This window comes from Zosterops lateralis (assembly GCF_965231275.1).
Source record: "Zosterops lateralis genome assembly, chromosome: Z".
NCBI lineage: Eukaryota > Metazoa > Chordata > Aves > Passeriformes > Zosteropidae > Zosterops > Zosterops lateralis.
In genome coordinates this window covers 28,395,345-28,412,761 of record NC_139800.1, presented here as the reverse complement: position 1 = coordinate 28,412,761, position 17,417 = coordinate 28,395,345, and the positions used below count along the sequence as shown (strand labels likewise).

Here is a 17,417-nt window from a genome sequence, read left to right as displayed (position 1 = left end):
TAAAGGAGCAGCCCGTTGATTGTATTCAAAACAATAAGTGAGATATTCCAGCAAGTAACAATGTACTCCATGCATTAAGCTTCAGTGCCACTGTCTTCAGAAACATGTAGCACTGAGGTTTTACAGGGTTTCAGATGTTGTAAATCAGCAATATTAATGCACTTGTTCAGACTGACTTAGCTCATGTATAAAAGTGCATCAATAGGGAAGCTTCAAAACTATATAATAATGCTTCATTTTCCAGATTGTATCATGTTATATTTTCTAAAAGAGGAGGTGTTAGGAGCAAGATAGAAGAGTAGGAGATTGAAAGGAAATAGGATATGTACAATAGTTGCCAAATCTTTAAAAGACATGAAATGTGTCTTACAAATTTATTGACAAAAATATACAGGGCCTGTTATTAAATTTGAGTACACCACGGTTGCTGCTAGAATGTAGTGGAAAACCAGAAATTCTTGAGTTGGATATGGCTAACTTAGCTGTATTCTACCATGACAAATACTGCTGAGTTAGTGTTGGATATTAAAAACTTGTGTTGCCCCATCTGGGATACAAGACTTGGCTCCATATCCAAGAAAAAAAGTTTCAGTGTTATAAAAAATAATTATTTTTTATTTATAGAAGAAGTTTTTATTCAAAAATTTTTCTGTGTTGTCACTTTATGATTTGAAGCATGAATTGGCATTGCTTTTGTTCTTCAAGGAGAAGTCACAAGAACTCAAACACAAGAACTCAAACACAAGAACCAGACTTCATAATAAAAAGTTCTACTGGATCTGTAAAAATATTTCTGTTTACAAATCACATTAACCCCAATGTAGAAAAAGTTATAAATAAGGATGTATTGTTCTTGCTGAAGTAATTTAGAAGTGTCAAGAACATTTCTGGGGCTTAGTGTTTTATTAGTCTCATTTTTATGCCAAAAATAGAAGATATTTGAATTATCTCTTTTGTTTCCCTTTCTTCACCCTTGATGGCAAGACCAACTTGAGATGGCTTATGTTTTAGTTGCATCTAATCTCTGCTTTTTGGATGCTTGTAATTAGTGTTCAGGTTTTAGTTGTTATGTTACTTTGTTAATTGCTTGCATATCTATTCACTGACAGTATCAGTAGAATTTGTTTCAGCTTCAAAGGAAAACTTAGGGCAGTCAGATTTTTCTGGATCTACTGAACTTAAGTTTAATGTTTAAGAATTTTCACAGAACTGGCTAAGGGGCTCTTGGTTAAGAAAATGTTGACTTCCTGTTAACTTCTGTTGGGGACGAGATGCCTCAAAGTTTCTTCCACTCTGAACTGAAAACAAACTGGGATATGGAGCCTTTTGGAAAAGGCTGGAGACATAGTTGCTAATCAAGGCACAGTAAATTGTTAGTTAATGTAAAGTTACACTGGAATATCTTTAAATGTGGGCAGGAAGCAGGCTGTGTTGAATTGAGTAGGTGAACTAAACAGATTATGTATATGAGATTCTTAATTATAAATATTTTTCTAGTAAGGATTTAATAAGGTTCTAAGGTTTTTTAATTGATTGCTTTTAGTCAGTAATTCAGTGTATTTGTACATTGAGTATGCTCTGAAAGGCACAGTGCACCATGATTCAAAATGCACTGCGAACTGTGCTGTCAGAAACATTACTTCATCTGCTCAGGAATTAATATAAGCCTTTGAGATAGTTTCTTCTTCCAGGATTATAGAGAAAAGATGTCTAGCAGACCTCTGGAATGATTTGAGAAGTTGCCTTTCACTAGTGATTTTGTTATCCCAAGACAGTGTTAGTATCTGGGTGTGTATAACCAATTACATAGAGAAGATACTTCAGTTTATTACACAGTTGCAAGTCTGAGTGCCAGGTGGAAATTCACAAGATCATCACACCTCTGGGTTACAAAACTGGATTTTTGCACACTTAAAAAAATGTATTTCACCTATGTAATACATACGAATCACAGATAAGTGCCAATTATGAAAGATTTGGTTTCTGTTACCATTGTTTAAAACTGAGGAATTATTTTTGGAAACCAGATACAAGCTTTTTTAAAAGGGAGAAATTGTCAGTACTACCACTGCAAGTTCTTTCTAATATCTATTTTGTATTTTAAAAGGATGTTACTGAGGTAGAAGATGAATTTGCCATATGTAGTTTGCTGTATTTATTAATTCTCTTCAATGGAACAAGTAGCTATAGATTTTTTTAGTTTTTAATACATTATATCCAAAAATGCCTGTACCATAAGACATCTGGTGTAAAAAAAAAAAAAAAAAAAAAAAAAAAAAAAAAAAAAAAAAAGGGAAAAAGACTGTGGTGCTGCTCTATATAGATGTGTGCTTAGCTGATAGCAGTTACCAGCCTGGGAATTACATAAGTCTTTTGGTACATATATTCCAACAGATGTGCTTTATAATATGTCTGACTTTAATGAGTAAAGCTCATTTTCTTCTGCTTCTAGATGGTTTATTTTAATTGTTGGTCTGTCTGTAACTCTGTATCTTTCCCACTTCATGCTTTTCAGATGCTGATGTGAAGAAAGAAATTATGTGTGTTTATTTTATTTGGGTTTCTAATTATTTATAACTTCTTCTAAAAATTTCTTCCTCCTTTTCATAAGGATATATTGGGGAAAAGAGAAAGAGTATTTCTGTTTAACTGTTACTTCTTGAATTATGCTGCATCATACATCATATAGCACTGGATGCTGAAAATAGTCAAGTAAAATACTTGTTGAAAAATATGTTAAAAGTATTCAAGTAAAATGAAAATTCTATTTTAAACCTATTAAAATTTTCCTTTTTGTAAAGAAGCAAGACAATCTAGATGCCTTATTTTTTTGTCTTTTCATTTTGTTTCCAGATCACATTTTTTAAAAGGGCTAGAGCAAGGAGCCATCATATGACTAGACTTCTTTTTGAGTCAGTTTGTCAAGAACGCTGCTAGGTGTCTACTTTAGTTTATTCAATGAACAACATTGTTTTCAATAGTAGCGTGCAGCTGTATTCATAAAGTATATAATAAAAATGCTGGCTTTTTTTCCCTGCTGTCAGAATGTTTAGGTTATTGTTCTAATAAATAAGCTTCTCTGTTCTATCACATGTTCTCCAATGTGAAATATGTAAGTTTTTTTTTTTTTATAGTTGAGGTAGTTAAGGACTCTTTAAATTTTTAAATATGTTTGGTATGGGTAGTTTCTAGGTTGTTTTATTTATTTTGATATATGATTTTAATATTTTAAATTTGATTTTATGTGGTGTAGAAACATGGGATTTAGATGGTGGTTGCTGGTACGTAATTCCCAATAAGCATCTCTTTTGGAAAGAGATGCTTGGGTAGGCATTCAGTCAAGCAGTCAAATCCACACACCACACACGCCCTGGACTAGATTAGTGAAGAGAAGCAAGAAAGGCCTTTTATATGGTAAATTGCAGCAAGGGTTTATTCCAACATGCTGAAGGGAATCAAAGACAAAAGACTCGGACTATGTGGTGCTCAGTGGTTAAGTAGGGGTCAGGAACCAATGGTCTGAGGGCACAGGGCCTGTACAAAGAGCAGGGCAAAGGGTAGTGCCCTGTAGGAGACACAGGGGCAGGCCACCGGGGATACCACAACCGATGGGGAAACAGGGAAAGGAGAAACCATGAGAATTAGGGGCATATGGGGAAAACAAACGTGGGGTAAATCACATAGTGTTGCAAGGCACCATGGGAGAAGTCTTTTCTTCTAGCCTAGGTGGGGACTCTGTGGTATATTCTTCCAGGGCAAGGCCCTGGGGATTCCCCTGAGGGCTTCAAAGATTTCCAAAATGTGGAGTTTCAGATCTAGATTGTTCAAGCCCTGTGCCTTGTCCTGTAAGTGTGTTTATTTCAGAGTCAGGTAAGATGTTCAGGAAACTCACTGTGTAATAAACTGGAAATATAGGTGCCTAGGCATCTATGAATATTTGTATGTACACATACATACACATTTGCACACACTTAAGGCATCTGTAAGGAAGAAGGTTAAGTGGGAATTTTGCCAATATTTTCATTAATATAAATATCTCATCTGCCTGTGCTTGTATTATTACCAAATGCCTGCAATCATGCTAGTTGATAACAAATTCCACATTATTTTCTTCAACTCTCTTTTTGTTTAAGGTTTTAAATTATTGTTTAGGATTCCTGAATGGGAACAAATGATAATGTTAGAGTGATGGTTTTGGCCTGAATGAAGAAGTTAAACATGATCTTGTTTAAATTTACTATATGATTGTAGAAATAACCATATAAGAAACTTTGTTGTCTTGTTTGGTGACATAGTTACTTGATTTGAGAAATGTTTATGACTTGTGAACTCTTACACTGTTTGCAGTAAAGCACTTGCCTTACCTTCACAGAGATTTTTTGTTAGCTCCGCTTGTATATCCCACAGCTGCATGTGAAGTGCATTATAGGAAGTTGTTTGTCTTCTAAGATTGTTAGGTATTGTTACAGGCAGAAAAAACAAATCAATATAATTTTCTTGGTAAATTCAGTATGTTCAGTCAGGGATTTCTAGATACTGCTTGTGTTTTGAGGGTATCTTTTTATTATTAGATACAGAGATCCCAGATCCTAGTGTGTGATTCTTTAGAGTGTTAGAGAAACAAATCTTGCATGTAAGATTCTATACTTTTTATGTTTGTGTCTTAAGTTCTGGATTTCACTTCTTTCAGAAGACTGGTGTCAATGTTACTTTTATTACTTAGATTTTTAGGTGCTGTATTATTGAAATTGTAGTAGGCTTTTTCTTCTTTTTTTTTTCCTTCCAGTCCACACAAAAGACTGCACTACACAGATACTTATTCAGTGTTTGCTTCTGCTGAGTCTAGTTCTGATTCATCATGTTTACATGACTTACTGAAAAACGTCTGTTAGTTGCAGTTTAACTTACAAGTCTGTATGTATTTTGGTTTTATTAATAAAGTGCAATGAACAGCATTATGAAGCTTTTCTCTTTTAATCTTACAAGGAAAAAAATCGCTATCTAAAAAAGCAATCACAAAGAAGAGGAAAGGTGTCAGAAAGTCTACCATACCAGAATTTCAGGTAAATTATTTTAATTTTTGTTGCAAGCACTTGAAATATGAATGTCTATGAAATAAGTCCTTTAGTGTCTGATAGAGACCTTGGAAATATTTAGTGAAACTTCTACTTTTAAAAGGTTAAACTGATTTTTTCGAAAGTACATTTCACCTTCTCTTTAGGATGTGCAGCTTGAACACTATTTTCAGTATTGTTTATGATGCCACATATATCTGTCACAGTATAAAACCTAGAACTAGCATAAAACCTAGAAGTAGTATAAAAACTAGAACTTGTTAAAGACATTTTTAAGGTAGATGTAATTGTCTGGGTTGAAATTACTTGGTTTTGTATGAGGTGTGACAATGTGGTTCTTGAATTGAAATCTGGCTTGGTTAACTGAAGAACATGAAAAAATGTATAGACAACTTTGCTTACCCTGCTTGCAACTGCTATTCCTCACCAGCATGTGATTTCTAGGCCACCAGGACCTCGTAGGCTCTAGAAAGCAGCAAGGGTATTAATTATGCTAACATGGTTTTATGGTGCTGTAATAGAAGTGTTACAGTACTTCAATTCTAAGTTGCTCTCTATGTATGCAAGGCTGCTTGGATTGAAGTTCTCCTTTGGCTGTCTTGGGTTTTCTTTCCCTTCAGAAAGCAATCTGTGCAAGTTTGTCCTGCAGGCACACATTGAATTATGACTGTTTTGTAATACCCTCACCCTGAATCAGTCCATCATGATCATGTGTTTCAGATGGAGCTAGTAGAATTTCTTGTGTAGTAGTAACAGTCAATGTTGAGAGATGACTAATATTTAAGGTTACACTGACTTTATATTGTAATGGTGGTGGCTAAAATGTTTCCTAACAACTCCAAAAAATAGGTACATGTCTAATTTTTTTTTTTACAAACACATTATCTGCATGCCATGGATATATACAGTTAGATTAGAAATAATTTCTTACATAATTAAACAACTGCATTTAAGTAGTGTGTGTAAAACTTAGCCCAGCCTTTTAGCTTTAGCAGATAAAACATATGTATATCTAGCTAAGTGTATATTTATTGTCTGTAAAATCTTACATTAAAATGTAACAAGACACTTCTGCCTCTTTTGATCAAAGCTAGGACTAATGTCTGTTTCAGGTGAGGCTCAGACTGATTAGTACTGAGCAGTTTAATCTTATTGGGGAGCTTTTTAACAACTTAACTTTTTAACAACTTAATCTGACTCTTTCAGGAGATACGACTGCTAGAAGAATTTGCAGAGATTAAACCTTTTATATTTTGAATAATACTAAGACTTTTGGAGTCTGGTCATGGATGCTTCAACATACTCTTTCCCACATACACGAATGGCCAAACTTTATGAAATTATGTAACTGGTTGAAGATACAGATATAGTTTTTAAGTATTTGGTAAAACAGCTTAGAGCTTACAGGTCCTGTGTGATATACTGAGAGGGCAAAACCACAATAATTTTGATATTCTTGTCTATGCATCAGTTCTTTTGGAGTGAAAGTTAATAAATTAAGAAGTATAATATTATTTCATGTGCCTGCAACGTGCAAATGTAAAAAACCCCCAAACCCAACCAGAAGGCACTTTAGTTTATAAGATTATGTTTTGTACTTAAGTGTAGTTCTTCTGAAAATCATGACTTGGCTTTAAAGCTGAGTAAATTAGTATTAATAAGACTTTTAGTATATGCAGCGACACAAATCAAAATAAATTATTAACGAAAATTCAGTAGGTAATAGTGCTACTTAGTCTAACATTTAGAATGCAATTTTTATAAGTATAGCTCAAAGCTGTTTTAAAAAAACAAAGTCCTGTGAACAACAAAATAAACTCAAATCAGTAGCAGATGCAAATTAAATTCTTTTTACCAAATAAAAATGCACAAAAAACAAGTCTTGGTTTTAATGTTTTGAAAATTATTGGAGAAGTGAGTTTATGGCTTCATAGATCATGATTTATTTGTCTCTTGCTTGTTATTCTGAGTTCCAAGCTTCTTACTACTGTTGCTCGTTAACATTTTAAAGAAATGACAGTAATTATAGTGCTGTACAGAAGAGACACTAATGTGTTGTGAGCTTTTTTCTCAGTTGTGGAGTACATTTAGGTTTGATTACCAGTGCTTCACTCAGTCTTTTCTCCTTTCACCACATGTACATTCACACACTTAGCTGTATAGACCTGTATGTATGATAATTAAGGAGAAAAGGAACATGCATGCATTATTTCAGTGTTTTTAACAATTTCTGTTTTATCAGCTATGGTCTATATTAAATGCAGATCTCAAAAGGGGGCTATCAGGACGTTTTCCATATGTATATGTCAGTGATAAAAGAACAGCTTCATAGGAAATACAATTATAAATAACAGTCATTACACAAATAACTTACAGTGTGACACCCTGTTGAAGTGAGTAAAAATTCTGCAAAAAGTCTATCTGAAGATAAGGGGGCAAAGAAAGAGCATCAGTGATCTGGAGGAATACACTAGGTTTGTATTTATCAAGAGATGCACAGATTAGATACGGTTCTGTGATGTTAAAGAATTAATTTTTAAGTTGATTTCAGAGTCTTTGAGAGATTACTGAGATCTGAGATTGCATCATAACACTGAAAGTTGAATTTGAAATTTTACTGAATATCTGAGGCTTCCACTGTATACAATTGAAAAACAGGGTGCTTATTGCCTAAGAAAGTACAATCCTCTGTAGTAAGTACGGTGCCAGATGTATGCCTTTGTTGCAGTTAACATGTACACAACTAGTAAGATTACACTAATGTAAATGTTTACACCCTGGATCTTTAAGCCACCATGTAGTGTTCTAGAGAATAGGGACTAATTTTTCGCTCTCTGATAATTCAAAACAGAAATATTTTTTCACTTCAGATTATTTTCCTGATGATAGATGATTAGGAGGCATGTTCTTCAGGAGCCATATGTGAAATGACTAGTTTCAAAATTTGACAAAATTATTAGATTGTAACATTAAAATCTATTTTTTTTGCCTTCGTGCTAACTTACCCATTGAAACATACAAAACAAGTTAGAACACAATGTTGTTTGCAGAAAATTGAATCACTAAGTTCCATCAATTACCAACTATGAGCAAAGAACACTGAAATATAAATAAGAATCTCATTGGGAGAAATAGCATCTAGAGTCCACATCAAAATATGTGAAGTACACTTCACTTTGTTATCTTCATCACGGTTCTTTTCACCCTTCCTTCAAAATGCTAGCTTTATTCTCTAATATAGGAAATAGTAACCATATGGGAGAAGTTTTAGAATTAGCTTTTTCCCAGTCAGTGTGCATCTTTTTCCTCATCTCAAATCATACTGTGAATGAAAAAAAATGAAAGTTTTTTCTTGAACCCTTTTTATAGTGCGTTTCAGTACAGTATTGGAGTATTTAAAATTCTAAACTAATTTTGACTGTAAATCCTCCAAGCTGTTACCTTTGTTATTTTACCAGTAGGTAATTGACACAGGTTATGACCCTCAAATGTACACCTCATCTGATGAAAATTGTGACTTAGAGATGTGATTACTCCTAGCTGTCAGCCCCATCCCCGAGGCAATTAAACTTTATTTGTTGGCATGTTTTCATATTGATATAGTTTGGATTGGCCTCATAGGAGAAAATAGAAAACAACAATAGAGTTCAGTAACTGAATTGTTGGGTGTATAGTCAAAAAATGGATTATAATTGTGTAGGGAAAACCTTTATCCATGCCTTTATTGACTTTTGTCAAGGACTTTGTGGTGTACTTTTTTGATTAATAATACAGTGTCATAAATTACTTCCCAGGCCAGACACAGCCAGTATTTGGCTTCAGTTTATATTTTAGGTATTTGGGACTCCTTTAAGTGCAGGACATGCATTTTGAACTTAATAGTTACCCATAGTAATTCTGTTTTCTTGATTGAGATACTTTTCACAAGTAAATTTTGCATACATTGTCTATGGCAAGACACTGCCAATTTCCTTGCTAATTTGCTATTCTAAACTTGATAAATGTGAAAACTGTAAACTTTGATTTCAGTCACTCCATTTCCTCAATGCTTCAAGTGTACACAATGTTACAACAATAATGGCATGTGTGCACTAGAGGTTTCTTGCTAAAATTTATTTTATTTTGCTAAAAGTGTTAATTCAGTGTTTTAATAGTGACTAGCAAAGGTGCTTTTTTAATATGAATTAGTTGAAAAACTAAAACTGCACATGAATTTTAAGTAAAAATACATTTTTATAAATTACTGAATTGGGGAAATATACCTAACAGTTATTTGATAAAAACATTTTAAAATGTGAGGGTGAGTTTTGTATGGGCTTTTAAAATTTGATTTTCTGAAATTATTGCAGCATGTTTTCAGTATAAAGGAAAATGTGTCCATCTAAGGGTGTTCAAATGAAGCAAGTATTAATATAAGATAATCAAAAAGAACCTAACATCTTAATAATTTCTATTTTTTTAAGTCTAGTTTTTGAACTTGCCCTAGATGATGATAAGACAAAAGATACAAATCACCTTTATCTGACATTTTTTCAAGAAAATAGCATCTATTTTATGAAAGGAAAAAAGTGTAAAAAGCTGATTCTAAAGACAAGAATGAGAAGAATATAGAACTACTTTTTCAAAAAATACATTAAGTAGGTATATTTATTAGATGACTAGTTGCCTTAGAATGATCAAGGTTGGAAGAGACCATCAAGATCATCCAGTCCAATCATCCACCCAGTACTGCTACTGTCACCCCAAACCCCTAAACCAAATCACCAGATCCAGATGCCTCTTGAACATATCCAGGGATGGAATACTCTGTATAAGCATACAAAGTTATGTCCAGGAAAGGTTGTACCAAGTGTAATACGTTATAAACACAGCATACTACAAAACTAGTATACTTATTTTGCCTGGAAGCTGATGTACTCAGAGCTGTTCTAAAGTCATCCCTGTAATTCATACAAATTTGGTAGTTGTCATTCACAGAATTTTTAAGAAAATTCCTAAATTTTGTAATGGAAGCTTACAGGTAGAGGTATGGCTTGTCTGAAGAGTATTTTCTACTTAGATTTTGTTCCTCTCAACAAGTCCTGTTTTTTTGTTTGGTTGGTTTTTTTAATGTTTAAAAATACTATAAGAAAATAAAAAGCAAATTGTGGCACTAAGTAATAATGTGCTTTTAAATTTTATTTAATTTCACTGTACTTTTTCCAAGTCCCACGTCACCAAGTGTTTGTGTTCATTTGTTTTTTTAGCTTATTTGCACTAATCTTGATGAACTCAGGGAATTAATCACAAAGATTGAGAATGAACTCAAAGATCTGGAGGACATTAAAAAGAAATCGGTATGTGACATTAAAAGCATTCTCTTGTATGGATATGAAACAGTGTCAGTTACTTGCTGAGGCCTGTCAACTGAAGTTTTTTATGCTGTTCAGTAACTGCATGAAACCTCCTAAGGTTGATTGATACCTGGGGACTGTAATCTTAATCCTTTCTGTGTTATGCTCTGTTCTCAATGTTTTTATGGTAACTGAATTCATGACCTGTGTTAGCAATTCTCCATGCCAAAACAAAATGTAGATAGTGATAACACCTTAAAATGAGTAGTTCATCTCCATTAAACATGTGACTGTTTTGCCTTGAGGACAAGTTCTTACCAACAAATAATTACAAGATAGAATTCTCATGTCTGTCTATGCAGTTTTGATCAGAATTTCTAGTGAGCTAGAATTCTTAATTCCTCTTTTTTGCATGTCTTACTAAAATTTACTGTTTAATATTTATTGAAGGGATTTGTACCAGAAAGCGTGCTGTCTGGCTTTTGATATCAGATTGAGGTACAAATTTTAACAATATACACTGGACCACTGAGTCTGTACAACTGAAAACCTCAATGGAGTAACAGTCAAGAGAATCCAGCATATATGGCCTTTTGCAGGAGGCAGTGATTCTTATTAAGGTTGTGGATGGGTTTAAATACGTGAATAGTACTCATTTAAACAGCCCTCTATAGTGAACTCTTACTACTTTTTTCACTGTAGTTTATTGAACCTTTGGTAGGCACTTCTATGGTGGCATTTCTATGAAAATAAGTAGTTAGAAATGTTGATTTTTTCAATGTTAGAAACCAGACAACTTTTAATTCAAGTGAAAGTTTGTATCTCATGAAGAATCAATATATTCTTAAGTTATTTGAATAAGGGAGAGAACTGTTTTAGAAGAGAGACAAAATAAACTAGGAGTCTGAGAGACAAGTATCAGTACAGATAATTAGCATAATAATCGTTAATGTAGGCAGAGGAATAATACCAGCCTAATCTTGAAATGATGTTGTAGTTGTTAAATTGCAAACTGATTTTATCATAAGAATGCTAAGAGGTTATCAGAAAGGCTATGTCAGCAATAGGATAAAAAGCTAAAAAATTAGAGTATGCTACTGGAGCATTTCAATAACCTTAGTATAGGTGAGACTTACAGTCTGCTGTAAAACTGTAGGAACAGGACTTCTTCAAGGGTAGACAAATGCTAAATATGTCATAATTGCACTTCAAACTGAAATCTGATAATGTCATTATGTAAGTAAGTTGCATGACTTCAGCAGGAATACTATGTTTAGTTCTAATTGCACCATCTTAAAAAACCCAGGCAGTTAAGTGCAGGGGAATTAAGATAGAATTCATTCAGCATTCAGCAGTTGTGAGGTAAGGACAATCTTTGGTTGTGCTTTTATAGACCTATCAAATCATGATTCTGTGTCTCTAAACACTTGTGTTGTTAGAAATTTTATGTAAAGAAAAAGGGTTAGGATTAATTGCTGAAGAAGTGGTTATGAGGAAACAGTAAGGTGAGAGATACTGATTTTGAAAAAGATATTTATCAGGGAAATGTCATAGTTACCTTTTAAATGTACAAATATAAAAGTGTTAAATTAGGTGAATAATAATAAATTTGAACTTCCAAAAATGAGGTTTTGTTTTGTAAGGAAAGTCTTTAGGATTTAATTTTTTATGTCTAACACCATCAATTGTGTTTGATATCTGAAAAACTGGGGAAAATGCAGACTTCCATTCTTCAGCTCTAAGCAAATGACAGTGGCAGTTTCAGAAGCATCCAGAATTGAGTTTGTCCAGCTTTTCAAAAAAAAAAAAGCATCTGTTAAGTAAAACAATCTTCTAATTTGATGATGGAAATTCCACCTAATGTGAAAGTTTATTTTAATAGGATGGCACTTCCATGCTGTTCGTGGACTTTCTTATTTTGGCTGAAAAATGGTAATGTTCTTACTACTTCATGGTAATTTAATATTGATTTTTCGTTTGCAATAATGACCGGAGTGAAGCATTACAAATCTTTCTTTTTTGCAACTAACCTCCGTGGTAATTTCAGTTGTAGTAATTACTAGCGCATGCTACTGAGAAAAGCCTTCAATGCAAGCTTTACTTTTATGTTAAATGCCAACATATTTTAGAAGTACAGTTTATTTAACTTTGAATGAAGACTTTCACGTATAATTTTTTCTTAATTGTAACCTCCCTTTTGTTATGTTGAAGACCATTCTAGAGTATATAAAAGGAATTCCTTCTGCAGAACTTCTACATAATCGAGACTATAATGAAAGAGCTAAGCTACAGGGCCTTTTTAGTATGAATGAACTTACACTGTTTTCCCTCATTTTTTGTAGGTAGTTGGACTGGTTGTATATACTTTTCGCAACATCAACTTGAGACAACAAATGACATGACATATTTTTGTTTGGCAAGTTAAAAGAAAATTAGAATAGGGTTATGTAAATGAAAGTAACTGATAATTTTAAGTTTGGGCATTTCTACAAGTTTCTTTTACAGCAATGAAATACTAAACCTGTTGGAAAGTATTTTCACTGTTTAACTGATTAAAACAGTTTGGATCTCTACTTCTATACACCTGTATTGTCTTTTGAAATAGCTATGAGTAGTATTTTTCCTTTTAAAAAGCCGAGCACTTTTTCATGATTACTGGTGAGTTTGTTGTACCCGTGATGAGATTTGTTTTGTGATAGTTTGCTGTGACTGCTTTGAGTGGAAAATTAAATTTCACCTCAGTTCTTTAATTTTGGAGAGTTTAACTGTATACTTGAACTTTACAACACAGATTTGAAGCGACGCTGCAATTTCACAAACGCTTTCAACTGACATAAGCCAAAACTGTTGCCAAATAAATAGTTTGTACTTTCTGTGTCTCTCGAAGCTTCTGTTTTCTGTGCCATCCCATGTGAGAGGCTAGCAAAATTCTTTGTTCTGTTGCACGGTGAGAGTTAGACTGTGATAAACCTAATTACTTATTTCTGCTGGTGAATGGTTTGTAAGTCAGACTGGTTTACTAATGCAGTTTATCATTGAGTTGTACAGATACCTGTGCTTGTATTCTGCTATGAGTTGAAATGAAATGGCCATCTACAAAATGGGCCAAAGAAAGTGGGACTTATTTTGACAGGAAAAGCACCTTTGTGTAGCAAGTGAAGTTGTATGTGGTATTGCCATCGGGGTGCTCTAAAAAGTCTATCCCTTCAGCTACTGAACAATTCCTCTCCTTACCACATATTACACATTGAGAGGGAGAGGAGAAATTAGTGAGATTTGCTATTGTTTACCTGACTGGAAATAAGAATGTGAAAAGTGCAGAAAGGGGACTTAAAGGACTTAAAGTTTTATTTTTTGTGCATTGCCTAGTGAAAGGCTGATACCCTAAGGAATGTCTAACCGAGAATTTCTTCTACCTCTTGTACATTGCTTAGGACATGTGAAGCTGCATTCTTAAATTTAAAAATCTGGAGTAAAGGTTGAATTGATAGAAAAAAATCAAAATTTACAGCAATGAAAATTAGATACTAGTAGAAATTAAGTCTCTTTTTTTTGCTGATACTTACATAGATAAGGTGTGGGTGACGTTGCAGGCAGTCAGTAAACAATTATGAACCTGAAGTAGAACAACATACTGGCTAAAAATTCTATTTATATTTTACTGCATTTTAAGCTCTTGTTTGTTTTTTAAAATTTAGACTCTATATGTAATATGAATGGCCATTCTGTTGAGTGTGAGCTCCTAGAAATTTTCTATAACTAGCAATTGACCAAGATATGCAAAGTAGCTTAAATCCACACTTGCAGTGGTATTGCTGAAAAAATAATTCTGACAAACACACATGATAGAGAAGCATTTTGCTAGTATATTTAGAATCATATAAAGACCTCATCTAATATATGAGATTTCTTTTTATGAGAAGAGGCAGTAAAGTAATGTATTCTGTCAGATCAATACACTGGATCACAATTATCAGTCTCTGGCATTTTGGATCCCCCTTTTCCCTAGCTCTTCTCTGTCCAGTCAAATCAGTGGGACTTCAAGTGTGAATGGAAATCTCCTTACTGCCTTTCAGATAATCTGCTTCCCATGTGATTTGATGTAACTGTGTGTGTGTGTGTGTGTGTGTGTGAAACTATTAATTAAGCTGCTTAGTTGATCAGTTGTATGTACTTTACTGTTGCATATCATAGCAGAAATTTATTTTTAACTTTTTTTTATTTTTTTCAAATCCTTCTTCATGTTGTGTAGCGTCAAAGTGACAGTACTGCGGGTACTTGCATATAATAATGAACTTAGGGCTTTTTTGCAGGTGCTAGCTGAATTTGCAGTAACATGAATGGGGTTTTTTACATGAACTTGGAAAGACTTCTTGATTACTGAAGTACAAGACTTTATTTACCCATATCTGATGGATGAATGCATGGCTGTCTAGGGGAGTGAGAAAGGAGGCTAGAATCCAGGATTCCTACAATTAAGCTGAGAAGGTTAAAACAAATAATGGGCAGTACCTTCCTGAAAAGGAGACTTCATCATCCCTAGAGAGAGAGAAAAGTCAGACAAAGATTAAGGGAAGGATTAGTTAAAGGACATCAGCCAAGACAACAGCTAATAATGATTTGGAGAAAAGGCTTTATTGTTTGCAGAAATATGTAACGCCCCGATGTTCCTGACTTAATCACCAAAAAAGTAAAATCCTCGCTTTTCAGGGTTTTGTGTTCTGCTATTGTTCCTGGAGCTTGTAATGAGATGGTCCCAGGAGGTTGAATGCCATTGTCTGTCTTTGGAAATGGATATTTATTTTAGGCAGGTGAGTCAAAAGGCCTGAAAGCAAACTGAGGTTTTCTGCAGCATTTAGTCACCTGCAAAAGTACATATTTCAGAGTATACCTGAAAATTTAAAGTGAAGAACCCACTGGTTTAGGTCAGAAATAGTTAGAATAGTTCTGTCTTCAGACAGAAATTCATTTGTGGGGCTATTCAAAGGAATATATTGGTCCAGAGTGGAACATGCTTCCCTTGGTGTTTTATTATGAGATTCCAAATAAGCTGCTGTTAAATTTGTTCATGAGATGTAAGTATCTAAACTAGGAGACTGCTTTCTGAGATTTTTCATTGATTTGCTACATTTTATTTTAAAAATATGTTAATATATGGAAAAAATAATGCAAAATGGTTAATTTTATAAGTTTATGAAATATTCCCTCTCTGTTCAGTGAAGAAGTAGGACATATTATCACATTTGAAAATGTTTGGCAGGGATACTGTGTTTAGAGAAGAATCTATAAGGACTTCAGAAGAACTTCCCTTCAGCAGAAGCTCATGTAACCATCAAAAATAGTTTGGGGCTCTTGCTAATATTTTAGTCATTCAGACCATAATGTTGCAAACAATGAAGTGGAAAAATATACAGTGTCTTCTCATTTGTGGCCTATGGAGACATTTTTATTATTGGGTTAAATTTTACTCAGTTTTTATTCAGAGGTTGACTTCTCCTCATTCCTGCTTGCTCTTGTCCTGACCACTTCCTCCCTCCCCAAAGAAATATGTGCTGTGCTTGAGACTTTTGCATGTAAAGGTCTTCAATTATACTTGTTTTCATCAGCATTACTGTTTTTCATAAATGTACACACACAGAGGAAATATTATAATCTCAGAAATCTGTGTATGTACCACCCATTTTCGGGTTTAAACTGCAAGTAAAGTGAGCTACAATAAGAGATACCAATAAATACTAGAGTTTGAGGGTATTAGTTGACACACTTCAAGTCTTGCAGCTGAAACATTTTAATTTAAGACTAGTTTCTCTGTCAGTATATATCTTCATCTATATGATATCTAACCTATTCTCTTCTTACGTCCTTATCCTGAGCATTTGATTTGTTTTTAGTCACTTCCAAATACTGTTATTGCTTCTTTATGTCTTGCCTGCATCTCTTGGAAACACTAATATGAGCCCAAAATACTGAATTTTGGGACAGAAATTTTCACACTTAATCCGTGCAGCTTCTTGTACTTCTGAGGACAGATTGAAGATGTGGAGCATTTGTAATATTTACTTGTACAATATGAATGAATAAGGCCAATTCTAAGCTTTGATTTTTGAAATCTTCTCCACAATAATTGTCTTCTGATATTTTAAACTTTTTCTTGTCTCACTGGCATTCAATATTTTTGTCATAGTCTTCAGTTTTTCAGCTTCTCCAGTTTCCTGTCTTTATTGTTTACTTTTTTTTGCAACAATTTTCTCTTGATTGTTTGTGCCTTTTTGTGTGTGACTGACTAAAACTCCAATAAATGTATTTTATTGGAAAAGCATTTTTAAAACTGGTTTTGCCACACACCTTTCTACAGTTCCAAATGTGAAAGTGTGGGTTCTGCATCAGAGATGAGTGTATACCCATACATTTTTGTCACAGAAGTACCACTACGTATTCAGAACACTTCACAATGATTTGGATTTTGGTCAGTTAGTACGTTGTTTTGAAGAAATAATTCAAGGCATTCCTGTCAACAGACTGTGCTAGTTAAAGAGCTGCTTTTAAGATGCTCATCTGAAGGTTGCAGAAACACTTGTATATCCAGAGTTAAGAAGATAAAGATACTCAGATATATGAGCGGGAGTTAAGTAAGATCTTAACAACTTAAAAGACATAGAATTTTTAAAATAGTTTAAAATACTACATACAGCCAATTTATTTGTATGTTGGGGAAATGTAACTTAGTTTAATAACTTCAAAATTTTTTTAATAGAGGAGTAAAATGTGATAGTTCAGTGCTGGATAATTTCACTGTTCTGAGTTCAACAGTCACGCTGTTCACGCTGATAATAAACTTTCTCTTGTAGTTTTGTGGTTTATATATTTAAATATATATATTTATATATTTTTTAAAAAATGTGGTATATTGATCAACACAGTGATGATTGTGTAGTAGTTTTGCCTAAAGAAAATTATAACATGTAACTAAACATCTGAATGAAACCATTTCATCGAAAGGAATTAAATC

At 33.6% G+C, this 17,417-nt stretch overlaps 1 protein-coding gene across 1 annotated transcript in view; it reads left to right on the top strand.

The window, feature by feature from the left end:
* BRD10 (bromodomain containing 10) overlaps positions 1-17,417 on the top strand; it is a gene marked incomplete at its 5' end in the record, with an annotated part of 52,570 nt that overhangs the window by 13,796 nt on the left and 21,357 nt on the right. Inside the window, 2 exons of the mRNA XM_083883081.1 lie at positions 4,987-5,063; positions 10,322-10,411. Coding sequence (XP_083739207.1) covers positions 4,987-5,063; positions 10,322-10,411 — 167 coding nt within the window. The remainder of the gene's footprint in view (positions 1-4,986; positions 5,064-10,321; positions 10,412-17,417) is intronic.